Source organism: Anastrepha ludens, chromosome 5 (assembly GCF_028408465.1).
Source record: "Anastrepha ludens isolate Willacy chromosome 5, idAnaLude1.1, whole genome shotgun sequence".
NCBI classification, from domain to species: Eukaryota; Metazoa; Arthropoda; class Insecta; order Diptera; family Tephritidae; genus Anastrepha; species Anastrepha ludens.
This window is the reverse complement of record NC_071501.1, coordinates 115,245,974-115,266,777: the sequence shown is the minus strand read 5'-3', so window position 1 is coordinate 115,266,777 and position 20,804 is coordinate 115,245,974. Positions and strand designations below refer to the sequence as shown.

The 20,804-nt window shown below is 37.1% G+C and overlaps 1 protein-coding gene across 6 annotated transcripts in view; it reads right to left on the bottom strand.

Annotated features, from left to right (window-relative positions):
- LOC128863714 (uncharacterized) overlaps nt 1-20,804 on the bottom strand; it is a 100,307-nt gene that overhangs the window by 44,839 nt on the left and 34,664 nt on the right. For 5 of the 6 annotated variants that reach the window (XM_054103011.1, XM_054103015.1, XM_054103013.1 and 2 more), the window contains one exon: nt 4,916-5,073. In XM_054103011.1, coding sequence (XP_053958986.1) covers nt 4,916-5,073 — 158 coding nt within the window. The remainder of the gene's footprint in view (nt 1-4,915; nt 5,074-20,804) is intronic. The other variant, XM_054103014.1, reaches the window with a different exon arrangement.

Here is a 20,804-nt window from a genome sequence, read left to right as displayed (position 1 = left end):
GAAAGCAAAAAGTTCTCTTAGAGAAGCTTCTGAGGCTACTTTACGGACCTTACTTTTTGAAAACTACAATACGAATTAAAACGACGGATGGAGGACTTAATCTTTTAATGAAATTTTGAATATAGTAATCAGTGCCAGAGTGCATAGTGAAGTCATACCTGACGTTGTACCCTACATACCCTTACACCTAAAATTGCACCATGGGATCAGGAGTGGGCGGCTGAAGAGTAGGAACTTTTGAGTAAGGAGGCGCTAACTCAGACTCATGACGATAACAGGCGGGAACAAGACGGTACTAAAAAAATTGATATAGCATTCTTCCGATGAATCCTGGACGCAGGAACCAATTGTGGTCAATAAACGCAAACACGGCACAGATAGAGACCTAAGGACACAAGCCTATAGCAGGAAGCTGGCTACAAATATAGTGGACCCAGACGTGAGTGAATAAAACTGGTCCACTTCAATGACGCCGTTCTGGGCCCTCTCGAAGTAATGCAGGAAGTAGTATCGGGAAGGGAGTCTCCCTAGAAGAGGAGGAGGTATTGTTTTAGTGCTCACACCACTCAAAGCAGTAAACGCATTTTGAACCCCGCCAAAAACAAAACAAAAAAAATTGATGTTATGCCATCAGCCTGCCTTTCTTCCAGAATATTACGAAATTTTAAAAAGTGAAATTAACTATGAAATCATGAAAAGTGAAGTTAACTACATATAATCTGGGTATCGCGAACCAGATGTCATTTTTTTCCTAAAACCAAAATTATGTTATAAACATCCAACGAGTCTGTTCGGTATTTGCATATACATTTGGCCCCACTGTTGCGCAACTCACACAAAATAAATGCCACAAAACAATTTACAAATAAATAAGCCTTACAATTCCCACTGCACGATCATTTCTGCGAGGCTTAAAATTATTTGATTCCATGGCATTCAATTTCTTTCGATTCCATTTCGGATGCAATTGCGCTACGCTGCTATCAGAACACAGATAAGTAGATGAGCGAATGTATAACTGGAAAAATAAATACCACATATATTCGTGGTTTGGCGCAATAATAATGGCAGGCAACATAAGTCCAGCCATCATCGTAGCCAACTATACAACCAACCAACGAGCGGACCAGTCAGTCAGCCGGCCATGAATTATGTTTCTGTGGAATTACAGTGATTTTTCAGCTAAAACCTGGAACTGATACATTTCTTTGCATTCCCAGCTACTTTTCAACTGTTTTGGGTTTTATCATTTTCTTTTTTTTAATTTCTTTAGTCACTTCCTTTTCGTTTCACTGACGATTATTTTCCTTTTTTCGTTTTCGTTTTCTCTTTTTTTTGCGATTATTTCCTTTTTCTGCACACGCGGATTATTAACAGTTTTGTTGCATTCGTCGCTGCAATTACTTATTGTTGTTTATTGTTTGCAATTGAGGTTTGTTTTTGTTGCAAGATGTTTTGTTATTGCTTTTGTGATGCTTTGTTATTGCCTTTATTACTATTGCTGTTGTTTGTGCGGTTTTGCTATTGTCGGTTTGGCATTGATGATAGCTTGCCGTAGGTGCTCATTGTGACTTGTTTGTTGTTTGTGTATTTTCAACGGCTGCTGGCGATGAGTTTTGATTGATTTGTGGAGTTCTCGATTTACTCTTCTTGGGTTTCGAATGGAAAATTCGCTTGGAGAAATGTGTGAGAAATGCGCGCAACCGCGAAAAGCACTGAAAATTTTATTTATTGACATAATAAAATATTTGGGGAAAGCTTTTCAGCTGCTAACTGAAAACTCAGGTAACAGGTCCATTTATAATCGAAATAATAGAATGGAATACCTTTTGTAGTTTTTATCATACCAGTCTTAGAAAAATTGCAAAGTAATGAAACTATTCGGTGGCTTAAAAAAATATGTAAATATGAATTTGTTATTTAAAAATCTGAGTAGTTCTTAACACACGCGGACAAGAAGTTAGATTAAATATCAGAGATACTTATCCAAAGGCTTTCGATAAACTGAATTCAATCTGATTTAGCATAAAATGTGGAGTCTTAAAATTGACCCAGAAATCAAGCGCCAAAGTGAAGACTGGTAGTCGCCAGATGAACCAAAATACAAAAAAAATGTGTTTGGAGAAATCAAATTATTATTGAGTTAGTTTTCTAAACAAAGTTCATTCTTCTGGGTCAAAAAATGCATTTATATCGCGTGATTTTTAGCTGCATGAGAACTATCGATACCGATAACTATGGTTTGACAGCTGAGAATGGCAAACTGCGTTGACATTTCTATTCAGGAAGCTTTGGCAAGTCAAAGCTTCAACGGTTCCAAATTGTGGAAATTTATTTTGAAAAAAAAAAAATATCTGATATCGGATTTTATTTCATTTGAAATGAGAAAGGAGATGCCCTTAAGGTGAATGGCGAGCGCTGTCGAGCCATGCTGTCTGATCATTTGTTTCCAAAAATTAATGAACAATCAACGTCAACATCAACGACCTTTAATTCCAAGAAGACGGCGCAGTAGATTTATTGCAATACTCAAGCCACCTTTAACGCCCTACGGCCAGATTTATTGGAAAAGGTAGAAAAAATTGGACTGATCGAATGGAACCCACAGCGGGCATATGCTGGATTTTATATTCAAATAATAAATGCCATGAAATTAAATAAAAAAATTAATTCATTTAATTCATTAAAAAAATTATTCCAACAATATTTTGTTTAGTGTTATCATTTTATGTGCTCAAGCTCTTAAAAAAAAACATCCGATATATTTTCAAAAACTCACTTAATGTCAATTTACGTGAGGAAAACTCCATCTACTTACCCCAATCACTATTAAATTCGCACCCCAACGATTTCGTCTCATATACACCTCGTTGCAAAATTAATGGCACCCCACTTCATACTACAACAAGCATCATGTAACACGAAGCTTCAAACGTTGCACAAAATTGTTCAACATTTCATCAACACTTTTAAGTTTTCAACAAGAATCTTCCTCGCTTTTTCCCCTAGCTCGGTTCTTCTCCCCCCTCTCTCTGTATGGTATCGCAATTAACGAATTTTATTATTTATGTAAGTGGGATCTGGCATGGACAGCCATTTATCATAACCTAACCAGAATCTTCAGAAATTTTTCGGATATGCTGTTTCATAGCCCATTGAATTTAAGTATAACAAAGTGCGAGTTTGAAGTATGTAACTACAAAATATCGTTGAGTTTAAATATTTTTTTGTTTTTTCAGTGAAGTCTTTCAGCTTTTTTTTCATGCAAAGTACAGTTCGAATAATTTTTTTTTACATAGATGATGAAGCCTCTTTTAAGGGCAATATCGCTATTCTTTCTGATAGCCAAGCTGCAATCCAGGCAATCGGCGACAACAACCTCTAAACTGGTGGAACAAAGCAGGACTAGCCTTACCACCTTAAGTGAAAACCATATAGTTACCTTAAGCTGGGTCCCAGGACATCGGAGCACCGAAGGTAATGAATAATGCAGTACCAGTATTCACACCATTAGGTGCGGTCAAGAATGCAATTTCCCTAAAATACCGGCGAATCGCAGATTGTAGATAGAGAGACCAGACGAAATGCAAAATTAGCAGAACTTTATGGCCCACCTACAACCTTAAGCAATCGTCAATATTGATAAACATGAAACGACGGGACGCCTGGAGACTAACGCCAGTCATAACTGGCTTTTGATCTGTCGGAGAACAAGCAGCCAAAATGGGCATCCCTCACAACACATACTGTCAAAGTTATAAACAACCAGAGAAAAAATCTTCCATTTCCTCTGTGAGAGTCTTGAACAGCTGTCTGGCTTAGATGTCTACAACCTGATAAGGTTCCTGAACCGCACAGACTGGATATAGTCATGCTGTAAATAACTGGTAAACAATTTGGTAACGAGGATGTGGCATCAAAATGGTGCGGAAGCGCTAGTTGGATTCTGGAAGAATTACCTCTTAAACCAACCAACCAACCAGAAGAAGAAGCCTAGTACCGTTAACGAAAAAAATTCCCAAAAATCAACTTACTTACTTGAAATTTGCACTTTCTGACTGGTAGGATTCAATGGGCTATAAAACATAACATCCAGAAAAATTATAACAAATTCTGATTAAAAAGTTGAAAGCTTTGATGGAATTTTGAAAAATTAGAAATAAATAACTTGAAGATTTTTGTATAAATTTAAAGTATTGCGCTATATGGTTTTTGTTGTAGTGGAATTACTTTATTATAAATAGATGTTTATCTGTGTATTTTATTGTTTTAAAAAAATGGTTTTTTATTATGATTATTGATTGGCTGTTTGTGACCTGCGACCTGAAGAGATCTACTGTGCAGCCATGTGTCACAGCAAACAATTTTAGGCTGTTAATAAATCCTAGAACTGCTGTAGGCTTAATTTCTATCAGAATGTTTGGATCCATAGCCCCATTTCCCAGGTAATTTAGTCTGCGTCGTGCCACTACTGGGCAATCGCATAGAATATGTTCTGCTGTTTCCTGTGCCTCTTTGCCCAGTGTACAGGAATCGTTTTCTATCGCACCTGTCTTTTTCGTGTGATAATTAAGTTCACCTGTTAGTAGTTCAGTGTAAAGTTTTATGTCCTTTCTGCTTAGGTTAAGATTGCTTCAGCCTTTATCCGTTCGAGATCTATGAGTCTTTTTGATAAAAAATTGTGGTATCTATAATTTCGCAACGTGGTGTTTATGAGACGAAATCGTAGGGATACGAATTTATAGTGATTATTTCAAGTATACTCGTAAGTAAAATACTTCAGGGATGCGATTTTGTTCATATACCTAAACAGATTTTTTGCATACGTTTAATTTTATTTTTAATTATTAATTAATTTTTTTATGCTTAAAAACTATCATAATAAATAAAAAAATGAAATTCTTCTTCTACTCACCACCAATATGACCGTTCTCGTAAGCGTAGTCACCATTGTCCAAACGATGCTTCTTCAATTGCGGATGTTGTGACAAATGTGAGGGAGGCAGCGATAAACCGACGGGGCCACGTTTCGGCGGTCGACCCGGTCTGGAACTGCGGAATTGCAGAGAGTTACTGTTGGGTTAAAATAATGCCAAGTGTCAGTAGCACAAACCACAGTAAGAATTTTTTGTTTGTTATGCGGAAAACAGCAGCGTGGTTGTGTCTCCATAAAAAAACATTTTAATAAAAACAAAAATAAATATGATTAGTAGGAAGATACATACATATATATAGCCACGTATGCAGATAGTTATATAATGTTTAAAATGAGTTGGTGGAATTAGAATTGAAGTATTTTACGTTACTATGTAGTAATACCCGTCCAATAACAGTTTTCTCTGTAACTGGAAGGTTTTATTCAACTTCAACTCAACTATGCAAGGCAATGCAACTATAGGTCAGAGTTTGTTTGGTATTTCTGAGATCAAAATTCATTTTTTTTTAATTTCCTGTGCTAAAATATGTGCATTTTTGTTCAAGTCATATCAGCGATCCGTAAAAAGTGTTTTCAGATTTTGAAGTTTTCATTGATTCATTTATTTTATACACCCAATTTGAGATTAAAGTATGTGTGGGAGGTGCCACACCCTCTTTTGCAATACCTACTACTTTTCACCTCAAGTACAGCATTCATAATCTATGTAGGTTAGGTTAGGTTATGGTGCTAGTCGGTCTGCACGACCAACTCACTTAGACCTTACAGGTCCGTTGTGATACTAAGGCTGGGCAATTGCAAAGGAAGTGCTCATTTGTTTCTTCCTCTTCCTCATTTCTGCAACTTCTGCAATATTCATGGGAGAAAACTCCTAGTCTCGAGGAATGCATGCCAAATATCCAATGACCGCTTAAACAGGGCACGACCCTCGAGATATTATCTCTTGAGAGACTAAGAAATTCCTTTGTTCTTTCATAATCTATGTAACTGTCTGAAATTTCAGTACCTTAACACATTCGGTTCCAGAGCAAAGCAAAGCTATGTGAAGGTAGCAATTTGTATGGGATTTTCACCATAAGACAAATTTCATTACCTTCACTTTTGTGATTCCGGAAAAATGCGATTTAGAAATTTCAGTTTATTTGTTAGGTGGTGCGCCCGCTTTTTCAATACCTACCAATTTTCATCCTAAGACAAATTTCATTACCCTAATTTTTGTGATTCCGGAAAAATGCGATTTAAAAATTTCAATTTTTTTGGGAGGTCCCAAGCCTCCTTTTCTATTACGTTACCCCAGAATACAGCATGTTTCTTGTAGAATATTGGTGGCTATCAAATATTTAGTTAAAAATGTGGATCGCAAAAAAGAAATGGTTCATAATTTACGTAAAGAACAAAACCTACCAGAAGGCATCAAGAGCATGCAGCCTCAAAAGGTTTGATGTCTAAAAAGAAAGTATAAATGGATACTATCTTATCTAATATTTTAGGTACGATCTATATCTAATATCCAATGATTCAAGGATAACACTTTTGAAACAAATAAAAAAAAAATTTAACAATTGAAGCAAAGAGGATTATTCCTTTGAACTTCGAGAAAATTTCATGTCTTCAATTTCAGTCCGTAGAAAGTCGGTAATCATGGCGGCTTTGTAACCTAAAAGCCCCTGCCAGTGGAATTTTCAAAGAAAACTAAGCCAATAGAGGCTCACTCCAAGCTCGGCTATAAACAGTCACTCCTTACAATTTCAATTAATAATAATATAGAATGGAATAATATAATACGCGTCATTCAAAACAGTTTTTCAATATACCATAAGCTGAGCTTGGAGTCAAGTTTGTAGTATTTCCCAATGTCATTTAAGTGCAGAGATATGATATAGCGGCGGAAAGTCATCGGTATCAATTTAAGATATGATCCAAAAATTTACCAACAAAAATTTCATTTGGGAGTTTTGAATATTTACTACACTTATGTGTAATTTAGTGTATTTGGAAAATCTATTTTTCTTTCATTCATTCACTGTAAAGCGGATAACTGTCAACAACATTTTGCTCTCGTGGCATTCAGTCGCATCTTCTTTCAATGATTCGCACACTATTTATTTGTGTTTTAAATTCTTGGTAAATATTTTCCGTTATTTATTTATTAGCCCGCAATTGCGCTATTTACCAAGTCAAATATTTAATTATTCATAAATATAAGGAAAGTGAAATTCATTACTAACATTTATTTTCTCTGCATTGCTCTTCGAATACATGGATTTTATTTAAATTTGATTAAATTTTTTTTTGTATTTTCATCCACTTCGTTGAAGGTAAGGCAATAAAAGCTTTTTACTGTGCGCGTAAAAGATTAGAAATGTAAATATAAATGAAGTCATAAGCACTTATTTGAACAGCAGTAAAAACAAAGCAATGGAAGGCAGGTAGGTAGGCACCTTTAGTGCATTTGAATTTTATTTTACTTGGAAAATAATTTTTTTTTCAAATTTGAAATTTAATGCATTTAAAGTTTTTAAATTGTGTGAAGAAACATGTTTTTGATCAGCGAAAAGAAGTAAAAAAAAATGAAATAAAAAAAATTTAATAATTTTTGATCAAGCAAAAATAAGTAAAAAATATGGAATAAAAAAAATTAAATAACTTTTAATATCCGTTTAATGTGTGGGCATCACTGGTGCCTGTAGAACATGTCCCACCGCTGCGCTCAACGTTATTCTCCTTATTCTTAATTCCTGCGGATCTGCAGGTTAAATCCATTGCTGCTAGAGTGCTATTAGACTGAAGGAGTTTGGCCTTTGGAGACAACTCCCTGTAGGGCATAGCAGCATCTTGAAGCAGATCTCTCCTTCCTTCTCTGATATTCGCACCGACCTCTCCATCCGCAAACTGTGCTTTGAGGGCTGTGCTAGGGCTATCTTTCCGAGCAGGCAAGATTGGAAAGAGGGGAGAGTTGTTGCGGATGTAGGTACCTCTGTTTTCACAGACGGATCCAAGATGGAATCTAGCGTGGGATTGGAGGATTTCTCTAAATCAGACAATATTTAAGTCTCCTTTAAACAGCCGGAAACGAGCAGCGTTCTTCAAGCAAATTAATAATCGATGAATGGAAACTGACTTCAATCGCCCAATTTTTAAAAGTAGTAAAAAAATTACATACCCATCTGGAAGCTCTCGTCAGTCTCTATATTATTTGAAAATATTGTCAAAGAAGGGATGGGCTTTTCAAAAGCGTTGAATAAAGTATCACAAACAATTTTATTAGAGAAACTGTTATATCAGGACTTTCACTCAGGTTTCCTAGATTGGCTGAGATTGGCTTTTGTAATAGACATTGTGTCGTTTCTATTGATGGTGCCTTGTCTGCTTCTTTTTCTGTGTGCTCTGGTGTACCTCAAGGAAGTATATTGGGCCCCTTGCTTTTTATTTTATTTATCAAAGATATCTTGATAATATTCAGATGTAGACTCCCCATTTTGGGTAAGCAATCCTTTAATGAATTGGAAGATCTCGACTCTGTCGTTTTTCGGTTTTAGGAGATATAAGGGGTAGTTCCCCACGCGGCATCACAATTGGCCATGAACTTAAGTGTGTCCCACAGTGGACAACCGCTTTAACCTAATCTAACCTATCAGTGATATAAATAATTGTGTTTCTTTTGCCAACTTCTTTCTGTATACGGATGATTTAAAAGTATATTCTATTATTTCGGCGGATGTACATAAACTTGAAGCTGATGTAAACCGTTTAGTTAATTGAAGTCTCTCGATTATCGCTTAATATTAAAAAACGTTTTATCGGAGGTTTTACCAGCAATTCTCAATCGACAGAGTGGAACGAGTTCAAAAAATTGCACAGACATCAGCTGTCTCTTAATTGGCTAAATGACAGTCCAGAGTATTGTTTACTACCGCAGGGAAGCATTTTGAAGAGAGCAAACGCGAAAATAGAAAATCAGTAATGGATTTCAAACGTAAAAGTGTGATTGCATTATATTCGACTGGAAAATCACAACCAGCGATTGTTTGTGAGCTCGTGCACCTTAAAGTAAATAAAGTTTTTGTTGAAGCGACTTGAGCGAAATCCCCGACGAAGTGCCAATCAAATGGCGAAAAAACTGAAAATATCTGACCGTCGCATCCGCCGCATACTGAAAAATAATCTCAAAGTCAAGTCTTAAAAGATCCAAACGGCGTATGATCTCACACCAAAGCAGACTTGAGGGAGCGAAGGAGTTGCTTCGCCTGGTCTAAAGTGGTCAATTTCCGAACATTGTGTTTTCTGACGAGAAAATTTTTCAAATTGAGCAATTCGTAAACTCCCAAAACGGTAGGGTTTATTTGATCGACCGTTTATACGAGAATTTGAGTCATTGATTGGCCACTAGGAGACAGCATCCGCCACAGCTAATGGTGTGGGCCGCTGTAACCGCAGATGGAAGCTCTCCAATCGTTTCCATCGAGCCTGGTGTCAAGGAAAATGCGAAAAGCCGAAATATTATCGAGAAAGTATTCTGGAGGTTGCTTTGAAACCGAGGGCCGACAAATATTTCGGTGGTAGACCATGAACGTTTCAACAGCACTCGGCACAAGTCTCAAGTGAACCAAGAGTGGCTAAAAAAACAACGTTACGAAATTCATAACGTCCACACAACGACTCTCAAATTCACCAGACGCGAATCCGATGGATTACTCTCTTTGGGCCATCTTGGAGAGCAAAGTCCGAACTAAAAGATCACCAGTCTCGAGGCGCTGAAAAAAGCCATTGCCCGCGTGTAGTAAGTAGTCTGTAAGAACAATTGTTTATTCAATTCAGAATAAGTAAATAAATTTTGGATTTTATATTAACAAAACAAAAACCTCGTAATGAAGCATTTTTTTTGTCATAAATTTCCTTCCAGCCCCATTTTTTCTACCAACTTTTTGTCTATTTGTTTAAGGTTTTTCCCTTCTTATTTTAATCTTATCCGAATATATAATAAATATTTCAAAATCTACCGTACCAATATTTGGCCAAAACAAAAGATGACACAATCATATTCTGTTTCCCACACACGCGCATAGACACGCGCACATTTATATACATGTACATATGTATGCATAGGAGCATATAAACTAATATTTGTTGCAAATCAAAGCACCTGTCTGCACGTACCACACACATACGCACATTCATGCATACATATATACAACAACACAAATTTTAACGCAAATTTAATTAAAATAAAAACGGAAGAGCATCCAAATACAAGCAATCATAAATATTTACACGACCTGTATAATTTGAAATATGACCGTGAATGTGTGTGCATACATATGTATGCAAGTCAAGTGAGAGCAGCTACTAAAAATAAAAAAGAAAAATTAAAAAAGTTTAATTGCAAGAATAAATAAGTTTCAAAAATTCAGCTTTCAAAGAGCTTTCAACCTTGTTTGGCAGTTGTTGCATTAAAATCACATGTCTGTGACATAAAATATCAAAAATATCATAAATCCGTTATGACTATGACACGCGTGACAGGGAGTGCAAGAAATTTACAATGCAATTCTTAAAACACACAAAAGTATTTCTGCTAAAGGAAACCAGCCCTGAAATGTTTCATTCGAGTGAAGAGTACTTTTCCAAGCCAATGGAACTGGTTTAATGACAAACAAATGAGTCAATTGTTTTGAAGCTAAAAAAGTTGTCACAGAAAAAATATTTTTCTTTGCGTATGTGAGTCAGCTCAAGGGCTACCGAGGTCACCAAAAGAATTTTTTTGAATTTTCAGCGCATTAAATACGTCGCTAGTAGAAGTTACCAAGAATTGTATGAATTGGGTTGGCAACTAAGTAATTGCGGATTTCACCCACAAATGGCTTCAGTTGAATTTTTAAGTTTGCAGACGTAGTACAAATGTAAAACACAAAAAAAGTTGTTTGATCGGTTGCGTAGTTCTCGTTTGGCGTTCGTTGAAAAATGAAAAATCAAAAGGAACAGTTTCGTCATATTTGGCTTTTGGCGCATCGCAAGCTCATAAAAAGTCTTGTGCTGTCTGGTGATTTTTAACTCAATGATGAAAAATGCTTTGGTCGTCCAGTTGAAGTTGATGACGCCCTAATCAAAGCAATAATCGATTCTGATCGTCACAGTTCGCGAGATTGCAGAGAAACTTCATGTAACACGCACACGCTTTGAAAATAACTTAAAACAACTTGGCTATGTTCAAAAACTCGATGCATGGTTTGAAATAAAGCATCGCACCGTAAGCACTACGGGGCCGAACCGACAGGCGCTCACTTAAGTGCACATAGAATCGGGAATAAAGCGAATTTCGCTTTAAAATTTTTACCACATTTTCTTGGGTAGTTATACTATAAATTTATGTAAAAACAAAAAAATCGATTTTTTTGAGTTACGTTCCCCCTTAACAGCTGCGATTTGCTAAAGAAACGTAATGAAAATTGATCCATTTTTAAAACAACTGCTAACTGGCAATGAAAAATGGGTTGTTTACAACAATATCAAGCGGAAAAGATCCTGAAGTAGGCCAGGTGAGTCAACTCAAACAACATCAAAAGCTGATATTCATCAAAAGAAGGTTTTGCTATCGGTTTGGTGGAAAGGAATTGTCTACTTTGAACTCTTACCACCCAACCGAACGATCAATTCTGATGTCTACATTGAACAACTAACAAAATTAAACAATGCAGTTGAAGAAAAACGGCCCAAATTGACAAATCGAAAAAGCATTGTATTTCATCATGACAATGCAGAGCCACAAACATTTTTGGCCACTCGGCAAAAATTATTGGAGCTCGGTTGGGATTTTTGCCACGACCACCATATAGTCCTGACCTTGCACCATCTGATTACGTTTTGTTTCAATCTTTACAAAACTTTTTGAATGGTAAAAATTTTAATAATGATGATGATGTCAAATCGTACCTAATTCAGTTTTTTGCTAATAAAAACCAGAAGTCTTATGAACGTGGGATTATGATGCTGCCTGAGAGATGACAAAAGGTCATTGATCAAAATGGGCAATACATTACAGAATAAAGTTATTTACCAGGTGAATACCTATGAAATGAGACTTTCAGCTATTAGTCCATAGATGTCGCTAGAAGTATTTTTAAACCTTCCCAAATATATTGTTTTTTTCGTCTGTCATCTGTCAACAATATTCAGTCCATTGTTTGTTACGTTTCATCCAACAATGCATTTTTGCCGCTCTTAAAAATGTCGAATTTCGGGCCTTCAAACTACGATTTGTGGACATCGTGAAACCACTTATGAAATGCTGCTCTCCCGGTTCAAAAGGAAGTCTTTTTTGCATCGAATCGTTACGGGTGATGAAAATGGGTGTATTTCTGCAATGCCAAGCGTAAACGATCGTATGGTCCGCCCGGCCACAAGCCAAAAACAACGGCCAAACCAAATCGCTTCGGCCGCAGGGCAATGCTGTGTGTTTTCTGGGATCAGCGTGGTATGATTTGGTACGAGCTACTAAAACCAGGTGAAACAGTTGACGGTGCACGCTACCAACGACAATTAGCCGATTTGAATATGCCGATCGGCATCACAAAGTAATTTTTCTTGATGACAATGCACCGCCACATCGAACAAGAGCGACCCGGAAATTGGTGGAGACGTACGATTGGGAACCGCTGGTACATGCAGCTTACTCATCAGAATTGGCGCCTTCCGATTATCATTTGTTTTCATCGATGGGCCACGCACTTTCCGAGTAGCGCTTCAATTCTCACGAAGAAGCCAAAAAATGACTCGATGATTGGTTTGCGGGCAAAGACGGCCAAATTTTATGGCGCGGCATCCACAAATTGCCTGAGAGATGGGGAAAATGTGTCGCTAGCGATGGCTATTATTTTGAATATAAAATTTTAACCATTTTTGGTTAATAAACCTTTGAAACTGAAAAAAGTCTCATTTCATAGGTATATATGGTAGTTTCATGAAAAAATTGTCTTTGATTTTCTAAAACAAATCCGCAATTACTTAGTTGCCAACCCAATATTTGTTATTTTAAAATTTTATGTTATTTTCCATACTTTTTATTTTTATTTCATCTTCTATTATTACAATATTTTAAACTCCGCTTCTTCGCATTTTTAATTGCCACTAACTTACATACCTACATATGAATTAATTATATGCACATATAAATGTGTGCTTCTCATAAATACATTCGTTCGCATAAATTAATAAATTTTACAAATATGTTTACGCTTATGTTGTCTTATGCATGCATATGTAGACATATGTTTACATATTTACCTCCGTACATATTTATGCGTAGATAAGCCCTATTATGACTAAAGTTAAAACTATGAGTTTTGCCACATACTTACACACACACACACACACATGCATACAAACATGTGAACGCACGTAGATTTTTGTTATTATTTTTTTAATAATTCGGTCCAGCCTTTATCTGCAGTATTTGTTTGCTACTGTGCAATAATTTTCTTACGACTTTTGTAAACATGGCGCATGAGGAGCTTTGTTGTCTACATATTTACACTGAGATTTAATTTGTTTCTATTTGTCTTCCGTTTGGTTCGCTGTTAACTTATTTATCAACGAGGAATTTTCATGCCAACAATATTTTGGTGCCGTATATTTGCTTAGATCGCGACGCACATACATACACTGATGCTCATATAATTAAGTTAATTTTATCTTTTTACAATATTTGCAATATTTGCCATGCTAAATTGTTTTACCAAAGAACAAAAGCTTTTCAAAATCAAGCTCGTCCAAAGTTTGTACAAAATTCATAAAAAATTAACAAATTTTAGAATATTGTCATCGACAATTTCAACTTTTTAATCAGACATCAAGGCACACACCACAAATTGGAAGAGGAGTTCGGCCAAAATAACCAACAAAGGATGTAAGCCCCAATTATATATGTATATACCTATATGTATATACCTATATGTAGGTTAGGTTAGGTTGACTTGACTGGCTGAAAGACATCACATAGACCTTTTGATCCTTAGTGATCCTTTGTAGCAGACATCTTGTAATACGTCTGCGTATTTTGCGAATCTAAGACAACTTTGGAGCTCTCTCCCCTTCTTCTCATATTGTAAAGCTCCTAAGCATTTTAATCTGAATTTTTGGATAAACTTCTCGGTGTCCAGTTTTGCAGCCCTCTCAATTCTAGTTTTTTACCATCTGCCCGCGGGCAGATCTTCCCAAATTCTTCAAAATTCTTCGCGGATTTTGGCAGCTATTTCACGTGAAATGGGAACAGAATATTCCGCACTGCGAATGTACGTCTGATCAGCCACTTTTTACCACATTTGTTTTCTTATTTACAATACTTTCTTGTTTTCCCATATATCAATTATTATTGACGGCAGGCACGAGCGCACAACATAATGCCAATTTCTTTGTACTTTGCGGCAAACAATCAAGTTGGTAGCAAGCACTTCTTAAAGTGCACTACGAATACATACATACATACATACATACATGTACCTATATTGCACGTTCATATTTACTTGCATTAAACCCTTCAAGCGGTAGGTCGCTTTTAGTGCAGACCTGATTAGTAACCGACAACTACTTTGATGCCGTTTCGTTTTGCATTGTCTGTGACTGCTTCCACTTGGTGTTCATTTATTCCTGCCACCACTTTTACTGACCACCAGCGACGGCGCTTGACTAACTAACTGGACGAGGTGTGCCAGTGCCTGCCATGACAACCTGATTTTCCACACCAACAAGTTAAGAATTCCGTAAAACTCTACAACTTTTAAAGACCCAGCTCAAATTTCCTTTGGCCTCGTGTGCCATCCTGGCGTCAACTTCGCAGAAAGAATTTTCTTTTATGTTACTTCTACTTCGTTCCTGCGTTTTGCTGTGCTTGGTCTTAAGCATTTCAACGAATTGGCAGCTTAAAAGTTGCATTTTACATACTTAATGTAATTCTAATTGTAATTCGTCGTGTGGCAACTACTGCTCTTTTCTGCTTACGATTTATCTGGGGGAATTCATGGGAATTTTTTGTGCGCCAGCCAAAGTGGCATTGAAAGTGCTTGTGGTATTATATACATATGTATATATGTATATACTATGTTATACCTTCACTAAAGTTTTTACTTTCAGTGACTTTTTGCACTCGCGGAGAATTCCGGCTAATTGCGTACAATGCAATCAAATGCAAAGTAAAAATGCGAAGCAACAAATTCAGAGGAAGGTGTCATACGAGTATTATTAAGGCTGACGACAATGTGTGATGGAATTGTCAAGAAAATATATTAAATGAAATGTCAAAAATAGCATAATCATGAAAAGAGATGCGTTATAAATCACGGTATGCCCAAAGTGATCAGTTTTAGTTTGATTCATATTTTTAAAGTGAAACTTCTTAGGCATTGATGCACGAGCGAGAATAGAGTGTAAAATTTCAAGGCCATGCAACGTTTTGGGCGTTTTCGTTCCGCGAGAGAGAAAAAAGGTATAACGTAGAGGAAAAGGAGAGAGAGCTATATCTTATATATATGTTAAATACCCTTTAGGCTATTTTTCCTGAGTTTTTCCTTGTGGTTGCTAATTTCTAGTGAGAAATAACACTGCCTATTTTTCGACGCTTGTCTGTTAGTGCAAACTTGTAGGAAATATATTTTTGGTGCCTACTTTTTGGCGTTATATTTCCTTGGTGCCTACAGTTTGGGACTTTTTTGTCCCAACTTTTTTTGGGGTTTTATTTTTGGTGCCTACTTTTTGGCGTTTTTTTTGGTGCATACTCTTTGGCGCTTATTTCCGTTTCCTGACTAGTGCTTGTGCGTACTATAAAGTGCTATCCATTCCGGCGTCGAATTTATTGGTATTGCTTTGCGGTAATTTGTGCCGTTGCTGCGGTCCTGGAATCGCTGCGTTTGTGCGGTCGATAAACGCTCGGAGTAGTGCGAGTTGTTGCCACGGTTTGTGTCCGGCGTTTACCTACACCGGTCGGCCCTTCTCCGTGTTTTGTAAATTTTGTCTATTTGTATTCTCTGCAAATGCTGTGAATTTATTTAGAGATACCTTTTTTTTTTTCTCTTTCTCTCCTTCTCGCTCAGGTCTCCCCTCTTTCTTTGTCTGTCTTGAAGGTTTCACTTCTGTTATGTGTACTGCACTACACGCACTTTTTTTATTATGCCGCATTAACTCATCCGCTCCCAGGCTTTAGAATTATATCCAGCCATGGTATATCCCTCACGTCCTCTATTTTTCTTTCCAAATGATAGATATTTAACCTCTCACTTGATGAACGGAGAGCTCATAAAAGCTCATAGAAGCTTAACATACAACTTCTCACGGGAGTATTAACTGAGCTCTGAATTACTGCACATATGACCGAGGTCTGCAAAAACGCTTAACGGGAACCACACCTAACGAAGACGTCTAGTCCCTGGCTAGCGCATCACGAGAGGAAGTCCGATGAGAAAGCATAGCAGTATCTATAACAGTTGTCCCACATACGACCATCCCTACTGCATATTTTCCTCGATATATGTGGCCAGAAGTGCAAAAAATTTTGCCTGTGAAAGATCTTCCTCACTTTGGTCATACAAGTATGAGGGGACCTTGGGAGGACCTTGAGTTCATCCCAGAAGTCTCGAATGGTTCACAGATGGTTCGAAAAAAATACTGGAGTCCTTGCGGAGATCTATGGTCCGAACACGTAAAACTCCGCGCGAATAGGCGAATGACCTAGCGTCTATCAGGCTGAAATTCAAGCAATTTCAATCGATAGTTCGCTACCTATAACTACCACAAAAGCTTTGAAAACGAAGAGAATTAAAACGCAGTTTAAGAAAGATTCAGTCGACGTTAACTCGGGGTCAAACGACTCTACACTTACATGTAGATCACTAAGCGTCTCATAGAAATTCTCTAACGACATTGGTGGTGTTGAATGAGCCACCAGCTAGCTTCTATAGACGACTTATCAAACTACCTTCATTTTAGCTGCAATAATTAATATGGATACCACAAACACTTAGTAACCTGAGTTGTGCAAACAGATTTTTGCTATGAAACTAATGGGATATCAAATCCTTATACGTAGTTTTTCTCAGTTGCCCTATTTATCACTGGACAAGTTAGTTGCTTTCATACACAACTGTTTCTGGTCAGTGTTTTGCCCTTCGGCGCTAATGTCGTCTTTTGGTATGACAATAATTTTATTCCTGATCTCATACGGGCTTGCGGAACTTAGCAGTGGACTTCGAGAGTTTGCTTCTTCTTCATTTCTAGGCATAACTTAGGTGAGCTGCTAGAACTCGAAGACTGTTCGCTTTGAAATCTAATAGCGGTTATAGGAAAACCAATTTGAATATCTGCGGATCTCCTTCCAATGCCGTGTTATAGACTTTTTTTTACCTATTAAGTATCTGTAGTGTGCCCAATGGCCGACACTTCGACCTAAACGATCTTTTGTGTCATGGAGTAGTTTTAAAAGTATTTAATTCTAGTCTTATTGACTAATAAATGTATTACATCAAGTTGTCGACTCGGACGAAACAGCGATTTTCCATGAAGAACTTCTAACAATAAAAATCTCAAAATCTTGAGAGCTAAAGCACAATATTTGAAATGTTACAGAAGTAAAAAATTGAAAGAAACAGAAGTAAAAAATATGAAAGTATAGGTATGCAGACTTAAATGTATATTTGTACAAAATATTAACTAAAAAGTGAGGTGCGCCTACGCAGGCGCATACATACATACACCTTCAAGCTAAGCACTTCTACATATATGGAGCACGTATAATACTCGTATTAAGCCATTGTTATTATTGCACCATTGCAATGTACTGCATTAACAGTAATGCTCCGCTGCCACGAATATTAGTCTAATTAATTCAAGAGCCGTTTGTTTTGGCCACGATTTTTTTGCGTTCAAATTACTTTACACATTTCTGATGCATTCAATTATAGTAATTCTACAAAAACAAAACAAATTTCATAAACCAAAATAGAGAAAGAAAAAAGGTATGAAAAGAGGCTGAGGTGTGAGTTTGCTTGTTTAGATCAGATTTAATTGAGTGTGGTATCCGACGCATCGCATTATATTGCTACAATAACAACAATTAAGCAGCAACAGCAAAGCTATGCAATTCGAAAAACAATGGAATTAGTAAGAGTAGTAGTAGAAAAAATAATTACAAACAGAAAAAAAAATTAAAACGAACTCATAAAAAAGTACAAAATAATTTAATTATTATATTTTTTACACAAAGCAGCGTAATAAGCAGTGGCAGCAACAGCTGCTGTTTGTGCTTCAACCAATCATCCAACTAGGAGGCTTTCAGCGCTAGAGTTGATTCCCAGGCAATTTTGTTGAATTTGTAATATCAAAAGTTTATATTAGAGTGGGTCGCTTTGTGCGGAAGCGCGAGCTCAGAGATAAAAAATAATTAGATTGCAACCAAAATAATCAAAAGTTAAAAACGTTAGAGTGTGACTGGTGGATCTGTGCCAAATTATCATATATGTATATATATAAGTATACTTATGTAAAGGGTAGTCAGATTGGGGGTACTTTTTCCAATAGGTTTTTTCTTGACAGATCACGCGAGACTACTGTCAAACTAAATACTTAATTTTTTACAGTATTCATGGACATTTGCTAATAAAAAGACTTACGCTTCAACAACTTAATAAATCGTAAAATTGTATTACGAAAGTCGATGCTTGTGAAAAGTGGTCATCACGCACTCAGGCCAACTTATGTTGCAAATAACCGTTCCACCTAACGAACGCACTATTCAGCAAAGTGAAGAGAATATTCACCCGATATATCTTAGTCTATCTTATGGCACTACTTGCGCGATTTTACTCAAAGATCTTGGTTTGAAAGCATTTAAAATACAGCCAGCCCAATATTTGAAGCCGGCCGATCTTCTAAAGCGTCATAATTTCAGTCGTTGGACTCTTGAAAACGTCGTCGCATTTTGAGAGGAACTTTATTCTTGATGCAGTCCGTTCTTGGCTTAACGGCTACGTCAATAAGCAAAATTGCGTCGCCATTTCAATGAGCAATTTATCTCTAGTCTGGGACCAGTGGATTGGCCACGAAGATCGTGTGATATCCCACCGTTGGGCTTTTATTTGTGAGGCATGTAAAGTCTAAATGCTTTGTGGATAAATCCGCTGCGATTGAGGCATTGGAAGCCAACATAACTAAAGTTATTCACGAGATACAGGCCGAAGACCACCATTTTGTCATTCAAAATTGGTGTTTGGGGATGGCCGAATTGCGGCAAAGTTGCGACCAGCATTTAAAAGAGATTATCTTAAAAAAATAAATCTCATAACTGGTTCTTCCCAAAAATAATAAAGATTGGCCAATCAATTTGAATTTTCGTTACTTTATTTCAATTTAAAGTCCGATACCTCTAAATTGAGGACCCTTTAATAATCCACAAAAAAAAATTATCACAAATCAACGAGAATTTTCAGCCACGCAAATCGCAATATTATACCAATATCGAAAGCGCTGCAAATTGCATACTAAGGATTTTTCTCGAAATTCCGACTAAAATGTTGAAAATTTTGATAAAAATTTGTTTATCTTTTTGATTTTGTACAAAGTTTGAAACTTTGAGTTACATGGTTTTTGTTGTAGTATGGACTATATTTGCACTCTGTGCACTGTTCACTCTCCCAGTAAACACAGCGAATGTCTGGCTATTAAGCGCACAAGGCGCCTGTTTTCATCGTCAAGTTGTTTTCCGCATTTCATTTGACATTCTTCAATTTCAGACTAACTCAATTTGAACCATGGAAAGATACACAATCGAGCAACGCGTTAAAGTTATTCAGGTTTATTAATAGGACTATGAATAAGTTCGTTTCGGTTTTACAACAGATGGCGTAACTTGATTATTATTCCATCGATCCACATTTCCAAACATTCATTGGAGAGCTACTGTCGTAAGGCACAAACGTCAGTATAAGTTTTTTATTTGAAGCGTAAACAACAATATTTTTACCACACTTGAAAATGTCGAATTTCGTGCCAAATAATGTGTTTTTGCGGGGAATTCTTCTTCATTATTTTAATATGAAGAAAAAAGCAGCCGAAAGTCATCGTATCTTGGTGGAAGTTTATGGTGAGCATGCTCTATCTGAGCGAACGTGCCAGAAGTGGTTTGCACGCTTTAAAAGTGGTGATTTTGGCTTGGAAGACGAAGAACGCGAGGGTGCGCCGCCAAAGTTCATGGATACCGAATTGGAGGAATTGCTCGATCAAGATCCGGCTCAAACGCAAGAAGAGGTTGCAAAAACTTTGGGAGTTGATCAATCAACCATTTCCAAACGTTTAAAAGCCATGGGAATGATCCGAAAGGTAGGCCATTGGGTGCCGTATGAATTGAAGCCAAGAGACGTTGAACGCCGTTTTATGGCATGCGAACAACTGCTTCAACGGCACAAAAGAAAGGGTTTTTTGCATCGAATTGTGACTGGCGATGAAAAGTGGGTCCATTACGACAATCCAAAACGTCGGGCAACGTATGGATACCCTGGCCATGCTTCAACATCGACGTCGGCGCAGAATATTCATGGCCTGAAGGTTATGCTGTGTATCTGGTGGGACCAGCTGGGTGTTGTGTATTATGAGCTACTGAAACCGAATGAAACGATTACGGGGGATGTCTACCGACGACAATTGATGCGTTTGAGCCGAGCACTGCGAGAAAAACGGCCGCAATACGCCGATAGACACGACAAAGTTATTTTGCAACATGACAATGCTCGGCCACATGTTGCACAAGTGGTCAAAACATACTTAGAAACGCTCAAATGGGATGTCCTACCCCACCCGCCGTATAGTCCAGACCTTGCGCCATCCGATTACT